The sequence below is a fragment of the Impatiens glandulifera genome, chromosome 1, assembly GCF_907164915.1.
Source record: "Impatiens glandulifera chromosome 1, dImpGla2.1, whole genome shotgun sequence".
NCBI classification, from domain to species: domain Eukaryota; kingdom Viridiplantae; phylum Streptophyta; class Magnoliopsida; order Ericales; family Balsaminaceae; genus Impatiens; species Impatiens glandulifera.
In genome coordinates, this window is record NC_061862.1 from 6,495,439 (window position 1) to 6,515,804 (window position 20,366).

Genomic DNA, 20,366 nt, shown 5'->3' on the forward strand with positions numbered 1-20,366 from the left:
GCCCTACCATAGAAGAATTCTGAGCTATCCTAATGATGGACAACGAGAACGTTCTACATCTAAAATCATTTGTAGAATCAATGTCCCTAATCAAGCTTTTTAAAGAAGAGTACGGATATGCCAAGACAATATTTGATATTATCCTTGCAAAGACATACATCGACTTCCAGATATGGACCAAGATGGAAATAAGAAATGGAGAAGTTCCTTTGACTTTAGGATCGTCCATGATGACGGTAACGATCCTAATAGCTCACTTCTTCCTAATGCCAAGTAAAGCCTCGTCAAAATTCTTGGAGATAACATACCACATGCATCGAGGGAACAAGGACCCCTCATGTATCATTCTAGATGAAACATTAATGGGTTTGATTAATGCACGCTTAAACTCCATGTCACGTCACAAACCCAAATTCACCAAGTATTCGGAAAAAGCGACCCGTTAGTATTTTTTTGTGACTTGGAGAACCGACTACTCTCCACCTAATTCTCCAGTACCTCGATGACGCTACTTTATGCTAGTATCACCATCAAAATATAGTATATCTATGGAGCATAGAGGAACTGACTACAACGTTCATATAACGCTTCTCAATGCATCTCAACCTCGAATGATCATAAAAAAGGTTGAAGAACATCAAACAATATTCACTGTCAAACCTTTCAAAATATGAAGAAATGTTTGAAAACTAGCAATAACCTCAATGATGCCATCGAAAAAGAAGGAAGAGAGGAAAAAGTAGTCAAACCTACTCCCACCTCCAAGTCATTTCCCGAGGAAACAAAAGACAGAAATACACAAGGTAACCACTGCCTGGAGGGAATTTCCTCCTCAAAAGGCGAGCCCAAGCAAGCCTTCGCATGATAAGGTATGTACAACCACTCCTACTAAAACCACACCTCTAAAGGCACCTAGACCTCATAGTTCTTGTTTGAGAAAGGGTTATTAGGGTAATACCTGGGTTTGTTCCAAAAAAAACATGTTTGACAAAATAAGGAAAAAACACAAGTTTTTTTTAAAAAAAAATCCAATTTTACCCTTCTTATTTTTCACTTTCTTCTATCTTATCCTCTCATCTCCTTATCCAAAATCCTATCTCATTCATGTTCTCTCTATAACCCAAATAATCCAGTAAAAAAATATCACATCATTTTAATATTTTATTTCTTTTAATTCATCTTTTCACCTCTTTTCTCTTTCTTTATATTGGGTGTTAATTTTTATTGAAGGTAATTAATAAAAAATAATATTAAATTTAGTTAGTGGATAGTTTGTGTATTTAAATGATAAAATTAATTGATTTGATGTATGATATGATTTTGAGTTTTGGGATAAAAACTAGGTTTTATCCCAAAAACCCTTTCATTAAATTAGGCCCTATAGTCTTTAACTACATAGGAATGACTTTAAGTAAAGTGATGAAGATTCACTAATAAAAGAATCTTATCAAACCCCTCTCCCCAAGAACGGATAGATCATTCTTAGGAAATTATGAGAACGTTTGGTGTGACTACCATCAAGAAAATGCCACGCTATCAATAATTGTAGCTCCCTCAAACATCTATTCTGGCACTTGATTATTCAGAATGTGATCGCTAAGTTGGAAATATCATCTGATACCAGATCATCAAGTCAACTAGCTCACAACCGACGAAGCATCCTTTGACGTCGACGCATTACTGGACCTGATCCATTATGTCGAACCAGAAATCAACATGATTAATCCATGTCCCAAGAAGAAGTCCAAAACCTATTCTAGTAAAACTTTTGAATGGTGAAAGTCAAAGACGACTGCCCACATCTACGCCTCGATTGATATCGCGACATCACATGGTGGAATGAATTTTCAACATAGTTTCATTAAACTATGCCGACCAATATGCCATCCATATCTCAATCACCCGTAGGGAATAAAAGGGAAAACGAGCCTAGAGCTCTTAATCCAGGAGACAGAGCCTCCTAAGTCAAATAAAAAGGATAAATGCTAACATTTTCATATGCGAAATCCTGATGTACTCTATCAAGCACAAGAAAGCAGTCATTAATGAGTTAAGCAAGGTCAATGTTCCTACCAATACCACCCCTAAAGAACTAGTAGGGATCATATCTATTAGTTCGCAACATAACATGATCGACTTTGAAGACAAGGATCTTCCCATCAACCAAATTAAACCATGATAAAGCTCTCTACATTTCTGTGCAAATGGAGGGAAAAAACCGTTCCAATGGTATTAATAGACAATGAATTCGCTCTCAACATATGTCCTTGGAGGACTCTTGAGAAAATAGGCGTATCCCGAGACAAGATCATACAATCTGACAGGTGCGTTAGAGACTTTGACAGCTCTCGCCATGAGAAAATGGGTTGCCTCAAGTGCACCGTCCGAGTGGCCAATATGACCTTTCAAGTTTACTTTTGTGTCATCAACATTCCATTTTCCTAAAACTTGAACTTAGGAAGATCATTGTTGTATTAAGCCAAAAATTCAGGTTCATTCCAATGACCAAGTTATCATAGGCAACGACGAAACTCACACTGCAGTCGTCATTGACTTTAGACTATATACTGCACCAAAATCTCAGGTTCATTCCAACGAACCAAGTTATCACAATCAACGACATAACTCACACACCTTTCGTAATTGAGTCTACCTATATTCACAACCCCTTGAGGTTAAACTATTGATTGAATTCATGAACTTCACAAACTTAAGCATTCATATTCTTTAATCCACATGACATCAGAACATCATTTTAATCCTTCACTCCATTTTACAAATTTGTCACATGAATTATAAATGGAAATAGGTGGCCCAATGTTTTTTAAAAGCTTAATTTTGGGAGAGTCGTGTGGTTTCATTCTGTTTCCAGACTTTGAACCTTTATTATTGTTTTTATTCTCTTAGAATAAGATTCTTTTACAAAATAAATCATATAAAACATCGAATAATTTTGAAAAAAATTACGTACAAAAGTCAAAAAGTTAAAACAAAAGATATTAATTAGAATAATACATCTTCCAAAGGAACATAAGCTTAACCTCATTTTCAGTATGCACCAAAAAGAAACGTAAACAACCTAACTTTTCAGTTAATCCATAACTTAGAATGAGTAAATTGTCATACTAATAATACATCTGCCAAAGGAACATACGCTTAACCTCATTTTCAGTATGGACCAAAGAAACATAAACAACCTAACTTTTCAGTTAATCCATAACTTAGAATGAGTAAACATAATTCTTTTTTTCTAAAAAACAATAATATAAAATAAGAAACAACTTCAACCTAAGATACCATGAGAGCATGAAAATATTCTTGACTCAATCAGCAAACCTGAAAAACGAGAATTACAGTATAAAATTAATAATTTCCTTTTTAATTTTGTCAGTAATAATGAAAAATATAAAAAATATATTGAAGAATATTTTATCCTCCCAGTCCACCATCATATGAACTCTTACATTTTACATCTAAAAACAGTTTTTTAGAACACATTTTACATCTAAAAACACATTTTTTTAGACTAAACAATTATTTATTTATTTATCTTTTAGACACTAATTTATGCACAAACCTGATTAAACATTTTCGTCCACGTCCACATCTGAGTCTGAGTCCACATCTGAGTCTGAGTCTGAGTCCACATCTGAGTCTGAGTTTGAATTCGGCTTCAATGAATTCATAATTGTCGAAAGGGATTCTGATGAACTTGGCATGGACAATAATTGATGCACTAAAGATGGATGCAACATATGTTCCTTGGATGAGTTGTTTGAGATTATTTTCATAATCTGAATAAAAGACTTAGTAAGAACAATACTATTTTTTACTTGAATTTAAAAGAGTTCAACTACTTAATTGAAGGCAATGAAATGAGACGAATGAGAATTTTGCACCTGAAAGTTGCGTTCAAGCTTCTTCATATACTCGTATGTTTCATCGAGCAATGTATCTGTGTCATTCTTAAAAAAAAAACAAACAACCAAGATTATATAGGTTATAGACTACACTTTCAAAAACACCACATTTTTTTTTGTTTCTCTAGATGGAACAACACAAAAACTAATAAAGAAATATACGAAAATAAAAATAAAAATAAAACAGTGATTAGATTTAATTCTAATTAATTTTTGTTGTTAAGAGAAGTTAAATAAGAGTAACAATAAGTTTAAATTCAATTTTAAGGCATTAGGGATAATCATTTCAACTAATTCAGTTTTAATATTCTTTTTTTCTTCAATATTTTACATACAAAATATAGTAAGACAAATCACCTTGGTGCAATTAGGTATGAGTTCTTCTAAATCACGCAACTTTTCATTTATCCTGTCTTCGTCCCACCTTCTCTGTTTTCAATCATCCAACATCAAAGGTAAATGATTAGTAGACCGACATTAAAAATTTTGACAGAAACATTTTTGACAGAAATTTATAAAAAATAATCATGAAAATGGTGCTTTAATCCTTTCCCGTAAGTTAGAAACTTCAGCAGCTCGAGCTCGACTTACACTGGACTTCCTCTTCGATTTGACCTTAGGCTTCTTAGAAGCTCTTTTTGCACCGTTTTCAGAACAATCTAATGAACAAACAACGATTGACTCTTCGTTTATAGCATCGGTTTGTTCAGCAATAAGAGGATCTTCAATCTGTTGGTCATTGGCTTGAGAAAGTACAACATGTCTTGCAAATTGAAAGAAGTTGAACAACAAAAATCAATCTTCACTCTTTACAATAAAAGAAACACACAAAGATCATTAAAAATAGGAAAACGCTTACGGATATGATGAGGCAGCTTTCTGTTCATTAGAAGATTCAAGCTCTCTTCTAACCATTTCATCCGACAAAGGCATGATGAGGAATGATGAAGATGAAGCAAACGCTAGTTCAATAAACACCGAAAGAATACATTGAGATTTCAATCAATGGAGAGATAAAACTCAAATAAAAAAAAATATAGAATTGCAATAAAGAATACAAACCTCTTCGTTTGAATCAGTTCTCAATTTCTCAAGCTCTCCCTAATATGTACCAGCATATGGGTTTTTATAACTCAAATTCAGTAATTTGGTTGACACGTGGATTCATTTATACAGAAAACAGACACTTGGATTGTTGGACCACTGTTGGACCACGCACATTTATCGATATCATTAATCACATCAAGTTCTCTTGTGAGAGGGATTGTTGGGCCACACTCATTTATCGATATCGTTAGTCACATCAAGTTCTTTTGTGAGAGGGATTGCTGGGCATATATCATTAATTAATCACATCGATGAAGCTCAAAAAAAAAAAAATTTGAACTGCAATAAAGTATACAAACCTCTTCGTTTGAATCAGTTCCCAATTTCTCAAGCTCTCCTGTGTACCAGCATATGGGTTTTTATAGCTCCTCAAAAGTTGTGATTTTACAACAGAGATGATACACAATTTAAGGGGAAAAAAGAAGAAGATAAATAACACACAATTAAAGAAAAAAAAGTATAATAAAACCCCAAGGGTTTGTTTCATATGAATTATTTGAAAATTTTATTCCAACATTAACTTTCACCTCTCCTCTCTTGTCATCAATTATTTAAATATTTTTGTAATTTTATTATTTACCAACAATAAGAGCATTTAGATAATATATATCTAAGGAATCAATTTTTTCCCAAATTATATCTAGCTCTAAGAGAGAAGTGATATGTTTTCTTAGAATTTTCTGTTATTATTTTTTAGCGGTCCTTTAGGATTTTTATGATTATTTTATAATTACTGGGTTGTGTGAATTTAGGATTTATATGATTATTATTCACACAACCTTACTATTGCTAATTTATGTTGTCTTTAGTATGTACGTTTGCTAATGTAATTTCTTATGCATGTTGATTTTGTTGGACCTTATTTTAGTGTGTCATTGGTCTTGCATTGGTCTTGCATTTATTTATACAGAAATGGGATACCAAGATGGTTGACCACACACATTTATCGATATCATTAGTCACATCAAGTTTTCTTGTGAGAGGGATAGTTGGATCACACATTTATCGATATTATTAGTCACATCAAGTTTCTTGTGAGAGGAATTGTTAGATCACACATTTATCGATATCATTAGTCACATCAAGCTTTTTTGTGAGAAGAATTATTGGACCACACATTTATCGATATAATTAGTCACATCAAGCTCCTTGTGAAAAGCACAATACCTTTTAATGACTTTTAATGATAGAGCATCCTATCACATAAAAAGAATACATATTTGTTTTTTAGTATATTTCATTATTGCATTTATTAGAGGTTAAATTTTAAAAAGTTGTTTGATTTGGGGTTTTAACATTTTTCTTAAAAATTCAAGTATCTTATCTCTCTACTGTTCAATGGATGTTCCTGGGTTAAATTATTTTTAATGAAACATGTATCTAAAAATATATTTTGATTCAAATATAAGTTTGGTTAGTTAGTTAATTTGGATACTTACAAAATTATTTTATAAAAATAAAATTATCTAATAATAATATTTAACTTTATATGTAAATTAATTTTATTTATTAAAACATTTTATTTTTTAAATATATAAAATTAAATTTGATGTCATTTAATCAATTACAAATAATTTATATAAAATCAATACTATTTATTTAATAATTATAAAAATTATGAATATATATTATTTTTTTTATTTTAATTGTTTGAGAAAGATAAAATAATTTTAATATTTCTCTTTAAAAATTTAAAAGAATGTGTCTTAACTTTTTAAGTCACTCTCCCTCAATAATAAATATCTCCCACAATAATAAATAATTTTGGACTTTAATTCAAATTGCGAGTACAATGAGTGATATGATCATCAAAATTGTACCTAACTTTACTTGGTATCCTTTTTAATATTAAATTAACTAATTTATATTTAGTTGAAATCAAAATTTGTTTGTAAGTTATATGTATAGCGGAACATCTTAAAAATACATATATCATTAAAATATAATAGGATGATCGGTTTATAGTCTTAATGATGGTTACATACAGGGCCGGCCCTAGGCCCCAATTTTTAATATTCAACAATATTATATTATTAATTTTATTTTTTTCTTATTTTTCTCCTTTAATATTAAATATATATTATGCCATCTATATATAATTTTTTTTATCTCCTTTTTAATCTCTTATTTCTTTATTATAATATATTATCATTTATATCTTAATTTATATTATTAAAATTTAAAAATATATATTTTTTACTATATCTTTATTATAATATATGATGAGGAATGATGAAGATGAAGAAACGCTAGTTCAATAAACACAGAAAGATATAAGTATGTATTAATACATTGAGATTTCAATCAATGGAGATAAAACTCAAATAAAAAAAAAGATAGAACTGCAATAAAGAATACAAACCTCTTCGTTTGAATCAGTTCTCAATTTCTCAAGCTCTCCCTAATATGTACTAGCATATGGGTTTTTATAACTCAAATTCTGTAATTTGGTTCGACACGTTGATTCATTTATACAGAAAACGGACACTTGGATTGTTGGACCACTGTTGGACACGTCACATCAAGTTCTCTCGTGAGAGGGATTGTTGGGCCACACACATTTATCGATATCATTAGTCACATCAAGTTCTCTTTGAGAGGGATTGTTGGGCATAGACATTTATGGATATCATTAATTAATCACATCGATGAAGCTCAAAAAAAAAATTTGACCGGAATAAAGAATACAAACCTCTTCGTTTGAATCAGTTCTCAATTTCTCAAGCTCTCCTATGTACCAGCATATGGGTTTTTATAACTCCCCAAAAGTTGTGATTTTACAACAGAGATAATACACACAATTTAAGTGGATAAAAAGAAGAAGATAATAACACACAATTTAAGAAAAAAAAGTATAATAAAACACCAAGGGTTTGTTTCATATGAATTATTTGCCAATTTTATTCCAACCTTAACTTTCACCTCTCTTCTCTTGTCATCAATTATTTAAATATTTTTGTAATTTTATTATTTACCAACAATAAGAGCATTTAGATAATATATATCTAAGGAATCAATTTTTTCCCAAATTATATCAAACATAATATTTTTTAAAACCAATATCAAACTAGCTCTAAGAGAGAAGTGATATGTTTTCTTAGAATTTTCTGTTATTATTTTTTAGCGGTCCTTTAGGATTTATATGATTATTTTATAATTACTGGGTTGTGTGAATTTAGGATTTATATGATTATTTTATAATTACAGAGTTTTATTCACACAACCTTACTATTGCTAATTCATGTTGTCTTTAGTATGTACGTTTGCTAATGTAATTTCCTATGCATGTTGATTTTGTTGGACCTTATTTTAGTGTGTCATTGGTCTTGCATTTATTTATACAGAAATGGGACACCTAGATGGTTGACCACACACATTTATCGATATCATTAGTCATATAAAATTTTCTTGTGAGAGGGATGATTGTATCACACACATTTATCCATATTATTAGTCACATCAAACTTTCTTGTGAGAGAAATTATTAGATCACACACTTATCGATATCATTAGTCACACCTTTTAATGACTTTTTTAATGACAGAGAGCATCCTATCACATAAAAAGAATACATATTTGTGTTTTAGTATATTTCATTATTAAATTTATTAGATGTTAAATTTAAAAAAGTTGTTTGATTTGGGGTTTTAACATTTTTCTTAAAAGTTCACGGTATCTTATCTTTCTATTGTTCAATGGATGTTCCTAAATTTGATGGTTAAATTATTTTTAATGAAACATGTATCTAAAAATATATTTTGATTATATTTTGATTCAATATAAGTTTGGTTAGTTAGTTAATTTGGATACTTACAAAATTATTTTATAAAAATAAAATTATCTAATAATAATATTTAACTTTATATGTAAATTAATTTTATTTATTAAAACATTTTTTTTAAATATATAAAATTAAATTTGATGTCATTTAATCAATTACAAATAAATTATATAAAAATCAATACTATTTATTTAATAATTATAAAAATTATGAATATATATTAATTGTTTGAGAAAGATAAAATAATTTTAATATTTCTCTTTAAAAATTTAAAAGAATGTGTCTTAACTTTTTAAGTGTTTCTCCCTCAATAATAAATAATTTTGGACTTTAATTCAAATTACGAATACAATGAGTGATATGATCATCAAAATTGTACCTAACTTTATAACTTTACTTGGTGTCCTTTTTAATATTAAATTAATTAATTTACATCTAGTTGAAATCAAAATTTGTTTGTAAGTTATATGTATAGCGTAACCTCATTGATTTTACCACAAAATACATATATCACTATAGTCTGAATGATGTTTACATATAGGCCCGTCTCAATTTTAATTATTTAACAATATTATATTATTAATTTTATTTTTTCTTATTTTTCTCCTTTAATATTAAATATATATTATGCAATTTATATATATAACTTTTTTTATCTCCTTTTTAATCTCTTATTTCTTTATTATAATATATTAATCATTTATATCTTAATTTATATTATTAAAATTTAAAAATATATATTTTTTACTATTTTAGGGGCCCCAAAATTTAAATTTGTATAAGACCCCAAATTCTCATAACCTCTCAAGGCTGGTTACATATACTCTTTGGATACTCTTATGTTGTGGTTACTAGAATTAAAGAGTAGTTTCCCACAAATACACTTGTTGTTGGAGCTTCGAAGATCTCCATAGAAAGATTATGAGATATTGTTAGGATCGGGATCGCCTTGGAGGACCGGGGTCCGATTTCTTAAGGGTGAACGCTTAACAATACAACACACTCACGGGTAATAGTCCAGTTAGAGATTAAAAGCGTTTCTTAACACTACACAAGCTATCACAAACCTCTTGAACCGGGTTCAAGTGCGGAAGTAGTTTGTTTCAACTTAAAGCAACACACACAGTTCGGTTTGGAAGGTATTTAGGAGATATCGGTTTAAGGAGAAAGTCGGTTAGGTTTAGGAAGCTTATTGGTTATTTCGGTTTGGTTTAGATGTTTCGATTAGGTTTGAGTGAGTAAGCCGGAATATGAAAGTAAAGAACACAAGACATGATTTTTATGGATGTTCGGAGTTTAATCTCCTACGTCACCCCTTCTTCTCAAACAGTGAGAAGGATATTCACTAAGGAATATTACACAACCACAACACACAATCCGAACGAGTCTTATTTACTGCCCGTCGGTTACACCACTCACAATGATGTAATACAATACTTTTTACTCAATTGGTAAAATACACACACAATACACAAACACTTTCGGGAATTACAATCACTATTCGAAATCGTACGTAAGATCTTATGTTGCTGTTACTTCTCTCTTGTATATGCTTTTCGTAGAGATCTCACGCGTATGTTTCTTCGGCACCGTGAGCTTCTATTTATATGGAAAATATGACAACGGTCATAATTTTCTCTCTCTGCTAGATTGGTCATCTAAAACCACGCCGGTCAGGTTCAAGTGATTGCGTGCATGCTTTGTCATTTCGGACACTTGGCAGTCATGCACTTTGGCCGGCTTACATTTTGGACACATGGCATACATGCACCAGGTCTGCCGCCTGAATCAGATGTTGCTTGTAGAGTTAGATAAACAGTTTCATCATTGTTTTCGTTGCATACTTCTAATCCGGATCTTTTTCTTCTTGTGTATTTCCGAGAAATCTCTATATCGTCATATTACGTCATCTTCTCAGATTCATCAATTTTTTTTCAAAGTTTTCCGTTGAGTTTTATGATCTTCAATAAATAATGAGTCAGTCGGATGAATCAGCCGGATGATGACACTTTTACTAGCCGATCCGGTTGAGTGATTTTAGCCGGTTTTTATAGACTATGACCGGATCATTTGAGTCATGTACTTTAGCCGGTATGATGCGGCTTGACTTGTACCTGCACAGGAAGATTGAGATTGATTAAGTCTTTTGGCCGGTTAAAATTAATCTACTTAATTTTTCTAACAATTTCTCCCTTTTTGATTATTTAGAATAAATATTCAAAACTTGTAATGTATGGCCGGTTGAAAATTAACTTACTTAATTTTTCTAACAGATATTCATAGATCTCTAGTTAGAATTGACACCGAATTTAGTCGAGAGAAATCAAGAGGCTAGTCGAAAATCGAAGGTGGTCCATTGTAAACAGGGCCGGCCCTAGGGTAAGCCCGGCAAGCCCTCGGGCTAGGGCAGCCCATTTAATAAAATATATAATTTATATATAGATAAATATATAAGATATATAGATAAATATATGATGTTCAAGAATATAATATTGTAGTAGAGTGGTCCAAGATGCAAACTTAAAATTTTGCTTAAGTTATGAGTTCAAATCCTACCAAAAACAATATTTTTTTTAACAATTTTTATTACTAAATCTAGGGCAAAAAAAATGAACTTTTTTTTATCGGGACTAGGGCGCATCCCAAAACTCGGGGCCGGCACTGCTTGTAAATGAGCTGGGTCGAGCTTAAACTAGCTTGAACTCGAGTACGACTCGATTAAGTATTTATTAACTCGGCTCAACCTCAAGCTCGAACGAGTTTATAAATTTGAGCTCGAGTTCGACTTAACTATTTACCTACAAGCTCGACTCGGCTCGAAAATCTTGACTAAAATTAAATTTTCAAATTCGAGCACAAACCAAAATGTATTTTCAAAACGAAAATATCAAACTTCTATACCTATTCAATGAAAGAAATGATTGAGTAACTTGAATTTACTAATTCAATAATAAAATAATATTAACGAATGAAGTGAGAGAAATTATGAAGAGGAAAAAATGTTTGTGAATAAGTGAGAAAATTTGTAAAAATTAAATTAATATTTTTGAATAAGTGAGTGAAATTGTAAAAAACAAAATAATATAATAAATGTATATATATATATATATGATTGTTATAATATATTATTATTATAATATAATATATTTAATAGATATATTTATGGAATATATCTAATGAAAATATTATATTATTATTCTAAGGATACGAATTTGGGAATTAAGGTTTTTAATTTTAATTTTTTTTTTTGTAATATGATATAATAATGTGGGCACATATGAACTTTGAACAATGAGTAAATAAAAAATATTTGTTTTAGATTTTAAGTTTATTTTTAAAATAAATAAAAAATATATTATTTAGTATAGGGTCGAAAAAACTCGACAAGTCATAGAGAAAGTATTATATGAGTTCGAGTTTGGATCGAATATTAAACGAATCGCTCGAACTTGGTCAAAGTCAAGCTAAAGTCGAAGTTTGACCGAGCGACTTGCTTGCGACTCACGAGTAGCTTGACTCATTTACCGTCCTTGTCCTTGTCCATTGCTTTAGGTATTAGGATATTCAACATTGAGAAATCTTTCGGGGATCGTGTGAAGGTATTTCATGAGGTAGTAATGAAAGAAATTATGCATTTGTTCAATTGTATCATTCTGATTTTTGATGATATTAAATATTTAGTTCACATGAGTTCTTTTAGTATCAATTGGTTAAGGGTGTGTTGATGTTGAGTAAGTTTCTAATGATTGCTCATATAGCTTCTTAATGGGTTAATTGGAACATATCAATTGAGGTACCTATTGATTTTGTTTTTCAGCAATAGACTAAGGGCCTATTTGATTTTAGTTTCTTAGTAACAAGTAACTTTCAATTCTAAACAAAGAGTAATGATAAGGGACACACCCTAAAATAAAATGTTTGAGTTCCATATAATGTAAAAAAATTATACTAAGTTGTTTTTTATTTTTGTAATATTTTTTAGAAATAGTTATAGGACCTTTAGATCATAAAAACAAAGCCTCAAAATGGAATTTGTCAAACAGATCCTTGAAGCTGAACCGGACCGGTCGGCCAGCAGGCAGACCGAAGTTCAGGCCAGACTGGTCCTGTCAACTCAAAAAGTCAACAAAAATGATCCTAAGGGTCCTGTGCTCATTCCTCAATACGAGCATTTGATTTTATTTTATTTTTCTTTCACAAATCAACACCGAATCATCCTCAATACGAGCGTTTGATTTTATTTTATTTTTCTTTCACAAATCAACACCGAATCATCCTCGATTCTAGATGGATTCATTATGAATTGGTTCCTTGAATCCAACCAAATCATGATAATACTAATACTAAGTAGTCAAATCTAATTATAGAATTCAGGATGAATTTATACTCTACATCATATTTACAACATATATATATACTAACTAGAGAGTCTAATTCATACTAGAGAGCCGATTGGACTCCCGTCTGCGCAATGGAGAAGATGACGTAATTTCAACTTCTCGCAACCATAAGAAGGATTCAAGTTCTAAACATCCTAGAATCACCATACGAACATGATGATCAACTTAGATGAAACAAGACCAAGCAGACAACTTCGGCCAACACATAATAAATTTTTACCCTTTTTTTAAAACAATTTTAACATAGTCGACCAATCGTTTCTAAATCGATTATAGAGTGATTATTGATCATTTTCTTGAATCTTACACTTAAAGGAGACGATCTGAGATTTTTAACAAAATTCAAATTTTGGAAAATATATGTTAGAATGAATGACGCAATTCTTGGTAGGATCATTCTAAAGCAATCGGATCAGTCCTCTCCTCTTGACACATCATTAAATAAAATGACATGACAAGTTTCGGCCAATGAGAATATAACAATTCATGGTCTTGACATAATAACTTAGTATTCCCTCATTTTCTTCATGGCTCACAACTATAGTTTCTAGAAGGCTCTGCATGCTTCTTCTTGGTTCGATCTTGGGTTAGATGTTGGGTTAGGTCACCGGTTGGATCCCTCCAACCGAGCCCCATACTCAAACTCATAACACATTTTTCCTCCAACCGACACATTCATAAATCAAAAATGGGTTTTTCACCATTCTCTCTGACAATGGTTTGCAATGTTTATCTTTCTCAAATCTTTTTTTAACAACCGATAGACTTAATTTAAATTAAGTATATTTTATACATTAAACTTATTTATATAATTTATTATTTAAACTTATTTATTTATATAATTTAATTTATTTATATAATATTTTTTATATAACATAAATTTAAATAATGTATAAAATTTATAATAATATTCAAAACAAAATTATATTAATTTTAAAACAAATTACTTTAATAATTATAAATATATATAATTATTAACACAATTGATTGATCATTTGTGGGAGGAATACATCAATTCCAACATTTTAAATTTTATCTCCTTTTATTTGTACGAATAATTTTTTATTTCAATCTCAGATGTATATTTTTTAGTTTGTGTATTGTAATTTTTTGAATTTTTAATGAATTTTTATAATTAATTTACAATCAAATTTAAAATAATTGGGTGATATTAAAATATTATGGTGTAATTTATAACATTGTAAAATATATGTGGTGATATTAAAAAGCAATAAAAGTTGATGTATAGAAGAATATTATAAAAATATTGTTTTGAGTTTGAGAATGAGTTTTTCGGTTGAAAGAAAATTATTGTTTATGTAACATTTACACTAAAATGAGTTTGAAAATAGGTTTTTCGGTTGACAATGGTCTAAATATAATAATAGCCCTTGTGTTTTGTCAACTTAGACAAATTATCACCTTAACTTATTAAAAATATAAAATTAACCATACATGAAAATTCAATTATTTCAAAATTAGTTGCTCGTTTTCGAAATATAAACTATGAAATTAGGCGTGAAAAAATGAGCGTCTACACCTTAATCCCTCAAATTCGCACACATACCCTTCTAAAATTTGACAATTTTCTTATCCTTAAATTTGTACCTACATATATCATTATTGTCAATTTAATTTTTATACCCCCACTAAAATCTGCACCAACACTAAAATTTGCACCAGCTAAAACACAAACCATAATCTCAAATTTTAACATCACTTGTGATTGTTGAATTCAATTTATAATTTTGTGTATGTATATATATTTCGTTTATAAACTCTTAATTCTCTTAATTAATTATATAAATAATAAATATTTAGAGAAAATGTATAAAATTATTTTTTATAATAAATTATTTGGAAATTTTATTTAAAGAGTAAGGTGAAAATATTTTTAAAATTTAATATTTATTTATATAGTATAAAATAATCAATACAAATAAAATTATTGATTTATATATATAATTATTTATTAAAAAAATTCAAATAAAGATAAAATATAAAAAAATAAATTAAGAAAGATAAGTTAAAATAATGACATATTTAATAAATAGGAAGAAAAGTAAAAAAAAAAAAAACTATCATTATTTTTTTTTAAAGTTAACATGAAAAAAAAAAGAAAAAAACGGTACTAAATAAGTTATCGAGCTTGTAAGTACTCGGAAAAAACGATTAACTCCGACAAACCCTACTGACTTTCTAGAACGAAGATCTTGTTAAAAGAAATAAGACCTTAAATATTCAGACCTCCTTGATCTTTAAAACATTTAACTTTATCTCAACTAAATAGATGACAAAACGATGAGTTAAAATATCCTCATAGAAATTTACACATTATTCTCTCAATTTTCACTGCCACACTCTTGGGAAGAATGAATAAAGACATCATATATGTGGACATAGATGACAATACACTCTTAATGAGAATTAGTCTATCCCTTTACAAGATTATTTTACTTTTCCATCTAGATAGTTTACATTCCATGTTAGTGATAATAGGGTCATAAAAGACTTTGGATCGTAATTTAGCACTCAATGACATACATTTGACTACGACTTTTGGCATGATCTTAGACCTTAACTTACCCTCTATGGATGAACCTCTTACCATTCTCAATTCCCACCATACATTATCTTCAAGGATGAAATTCTTAAATATTTGATTACGCGTTTTATTTTAAGCATTGACTCACCCTTAGTGGACGAATATTGTGGTTTTCGAGAATACATTCTTAAACATTCGATTACACCTTTTGGCATTTTATAGGTCTTAACTCACCCTTCGTGGATGAACCATTAGATTTTCACACTAGTGTTTGTATTACTTAAGCATATATTCTTGTTTATGTTCGATTACGCCTTTTAGCATGATTTTAGGCATTGACTCACCCTCCATGGACGAACCTTGCGATTTTTAAGGATACATTCATAAACATCTAACTACGCCTTTCGGCATGATCTAACTCACTCTCTGTTGAAGAAACCCTTGGTCTTAAGGGATACATTCTTAAACATTCGAACATTCGATTACGCTTTTTGAAATAATTTTAGGCCTTGACTCACCCTGACATTATCTTAGGCCCTAACTCACCCTCTTAGGATGAACCATTAGGTTTTCACACAAATGTTTGCGTTACTTAAACTAATATTCTCGCTTACGCTTAATTTATCACTGTTAGCATGAGTGCTTCCCACTTATACTATTATACATTATCTTTCATGCTAAATTCACACCCACATATAATACTCACTTTTAAAGGGATTTGAGCATTGATCTTAAGTGTGAAATGTAGACACTTTAACTGATAGACCACCTAAGAATGTTGAAATAATTTCATAATTTTGTGTATAAATATATATTTTGTAAATGAGATTTTGAATAATTATAATATATATATATATATATTAATATTCATACAAAATAATATCATACATGTTTATAATATCATACATGTTTAAAATATCCTCATAGAAATTTACACATTATTCTCTCAATTTTCACTGCCACACTCTTGGGAAGAATGAATAAAGACATCATATATGTGGACATAGATGACAATACACTCTTAATGAGAATTAGTCTATCCCTTTACAAGATTATTTTACTTTTCCATCTAGATAGTTTACATTCCATGTTAGTGATAATAGGGTCATAAAAGACTTTGGATCGTAATTTAGCACTCAATGACATACATTTGACTACGACTTTTGGCATGATCTTAGACCTTAACTTACCCTCTATGGATGAACCTCTTACCATTCTCAATTCCCACCATACATTATCTTCAAGGATGAAATTCTTAAATATTTGATTACGCGTTTTATTTTAAGCATTGACTCACCCTTAGTGGACGAATATTGTGGTTTTCGAGAATACATTCTTAAACATTCGATTACACCTTTTGGCATTTTATAGGTCTTAACTCACCCTTCGTGGATGAACCATTAGATTTTCACACTAGTGTTTGTATTACTTAAGCATATATTCTTGTTTATGTTCGATTACGCCTTTTAGCATGATTTTAGGCATTGACTCACCCTCCATGGACGAACCTTGCGATTTTTAAGGATACATTCATAAACATCTAACTACGCCTTTCGGCATGATCTAACTCACTCTCTGTTGAAGAAACCCTTGGTCTTAAGGGATACATTCTTAAACATTCGAACATTCGATTACGCTTTTTGAAATAATTTTAGGCCTTGACTCACCCTGACATTATCTTAGGCCCTAACTCACCCTCTTAGGATGAACCATTAGGTTTTCACACAAATGTTTGCGTTACTTAAACTGATATTCTCGCTTACGCTTAATTTATCACTGTTAGCATGAGTGCTTCCCACTTGTACTATTATACATTATCTTTCATGCTAAATTCACACCCACATATAATACTCACTTTTAAAGGGATTTGAGCATTGATCTTAAGTGTGAAATGTAGACACTTTAACTGATAGACCACCTAAGAATGTTGAAATAATTTCATAATTTTGTGTATAAATATATATTTTGTAAATGAGATTTTGAATAATTATAATATATATATATATATTAATATTCATACAAAATAATATCATACATGTTTATAATATCATACATGTTTAAAATATCCTCATAGAAATTTACACATTATTCTCTCAATTTTCACTGCCACACTCTTGGGAAGAATGAATAAAGACATCATATATGTGGACATAGATGACAATACACTCTTAATGAGAATTAGTCTATCCCTTTACAAGATTATTTTACTTTTCCATCTAGATAGTTTACATTCCATGTTAGTGATAATAGGGTCATAAAAGACTTTGGATCGTAATTTAGCACTCAATGACATACATTTGACTACGACTTTTGGCATGATCTTAGACCTTAACTTACCCTCTATGGATGAACCTCTTACCATTCTCAATTCCCACCATACATTATCTTCAAGGATGAAATTCTTAAATATTTGATTACGCGTTTTATTTTAAGCATTGACTCACCCTTAGTGGACGAATATTGTGGTTTTCGAGAATACATTCTTAAACATTCGATTACACCTTTTGGCATTTTATAGGTCTTAACTCACCCTTCGTGGATGAACCATTAGATTTTCACACTAGTGTTTGTATTACTTAAGCATATATTCTTGTTTATGTTCGATTACGCCTTTTAGCATGATTTTAGGCATTGACTCACCCTCCATGGACGAACCTTGCGATTTTTAAGGATACATTCATAAACATCTAACTACGCCTTTCGGCATGATCTAACTCACTCTCTGTTGAAGAAACCCTTGGTCTTAAGGGATACATTCTTAAACATTCGAACATTCGATTACGCTTTTTGAAATAATTTTAGGCCTTGACTCACCCTGACATTATCTTAGGCCCTAACTCACCCTCTTAGGATGAACCATTAGGTTTTCACACAAATGTTTGCGTTACTTAAACTGATATTCTCGCTTACGCTTAATTTATCACTGTTAGCATGAGTGCTTCCCACTTATACTATTATACATTATCTTTCATGCTAAATTCACACCCACATATAATACTCACTTTTAAAGGGATTTGAGCATTGATCTTAAGTGTGAAATGTAGACACTTTAACTGATAGACCACCTAAGAATGTTGAAATAATTTCATAATTTTGTGTATAAATATATATTTTGTAAATGAGATTTTGAATAATTATAATATATATATATATTAATATTCATACAAAATAATATCATACATGTTTATAAATATTAACATATAATGAAAATTGTGATTGGAGAAAGTACAATATTGAACCATAAACAAGTTCAACCTGATTAAAAGTTTCAATTTTCAATTTTGAATCACAACATGAATCATAGGTTGTTTGGAAGCTTACTTGTGATTGGAGAACACTCCTATGATCTTAAGGAAGATTTTTCCAAAACCCTAAATCAAAGTTAAGAACACCGGAAAAGTTTCTTCAAAAGAACTCGTCGGAGATCCAATGAAGATCTTTGAGCAGGCTATGTTTATTGGATTTCTTTTGATGGATTGAAATAAGGAGACCTATGGAGTATTTATACCCAAGCTAGGTGGGTTTCGAAGCCGAATTCGTATTCGACTTGGCTTCTGAAGTTCATCCCTTCGATTTATGTTTTGTCTTTTTATGCCTAGTTTTATGGTAGGATTTGAATTCAAACATTAGGAGAAATGATGGCGATGGAGAGACATGCACGTAGGCGAAGTTTGGAGGGATAAGGATGAGAAATGACGAAGATATGATTTCTAGAAGATCGTTGGCGTCGAACGCGACTCTCCAACGTTCACTACATCTCAACGGAAAAGACGATCAAAACGACATCGTTTTCATTAAAATGAAATGTGTCGTTGTGATTTGTTGGCGCTCCTTCAAGCGTTCAGGCGTTTGGGAGTTTTCGGCTAACGGGGTTGACGTCCCGTTAGTTGATTTTGTGTGGTCCCGGGTGCGCGTCTTCTTGGCTACATCTGGCTAAATAAAAAATATGTCCATTTTATTTTATTTTTGTTATTTTGAGGTATTTATTTAACTATTTGGCCATAAATTACACATAATTTATGTTTAAAATTATAATCAAATTATTTTAACCCCTGTTGGGTTTAATTTGAGTAAAATGAATACAACATTTTAATTCCAAATTATTTTTTAATTTTTAATTAATTTTTCAAGTTAGGATTTAATTATCACAATAATTAATCCTATTTTAATTTTGACCACTCTTTTGAATTATTTTGAATTAAAATATTCAAAATATTATTTTAAAATTATAAATATTATTATAAATTTTTGGGTATATCAAATTTAATGTATATATAATGCCCATCTCGAATCAAGTTTGAATAAAACAAACTTTATTTTTAGAAAACGTGGGTCCAAAGTTGTGATATGAACATTTGAAATTCGTACCCCAACCTATAATAAGGTAGAAGGATAAAACCTAGATAGAAATATATGCTGGGATGAATTATAATCATGATTCATAGGTCGGATCGCTACAAGTAGGGCTGCAAATAAGCCGAGTCGAGCTCGAACCAACTTGAGCTCGACTCGATTTAGTATTTATTAGCTCGACTCGAACTTGAATGAGTTTATAAATTTGAGCTCGAACTCGAGCTCGACTATTAACCTACAGGCTCGGCTCGACTCGAAAA

General features: G+C 30.3%; 1 protein-coding gene across 1 annotated transcript; it reads right to left on the bottom strand.

Annotated features, from left to right (window-relative positions):
- Positions 1–3,581: 3,581 nt before the first annotated feature.
- Positions 3,582–7,746, bottom strand: LOC124935080 (transcription factor PIF3-like). Its single transcript, XM_047475567.1, has 6 exons — positions 7,720–7,746; positions 4,780–4,882; positions 4,512–4,683; positions 4,278–4,349; positions 3,900–3,965; positions 3,582–3,794 (listed from the first exon to the last, which is right to left on the bottom strand). The coding sequence occupies exons 2-6, from the start codon at positions 4,851–4,853 to the stop codon at positions 3,582–3,584; spliced, it is 597 nt and encodes a 198-aa protein (XP_047331523.1). The 5' UTR covers positions 4,854–4,882; positions 7,720–7,746.
- Positions 7,747–20,366: the final 12,620 nt, after the last annotated feature.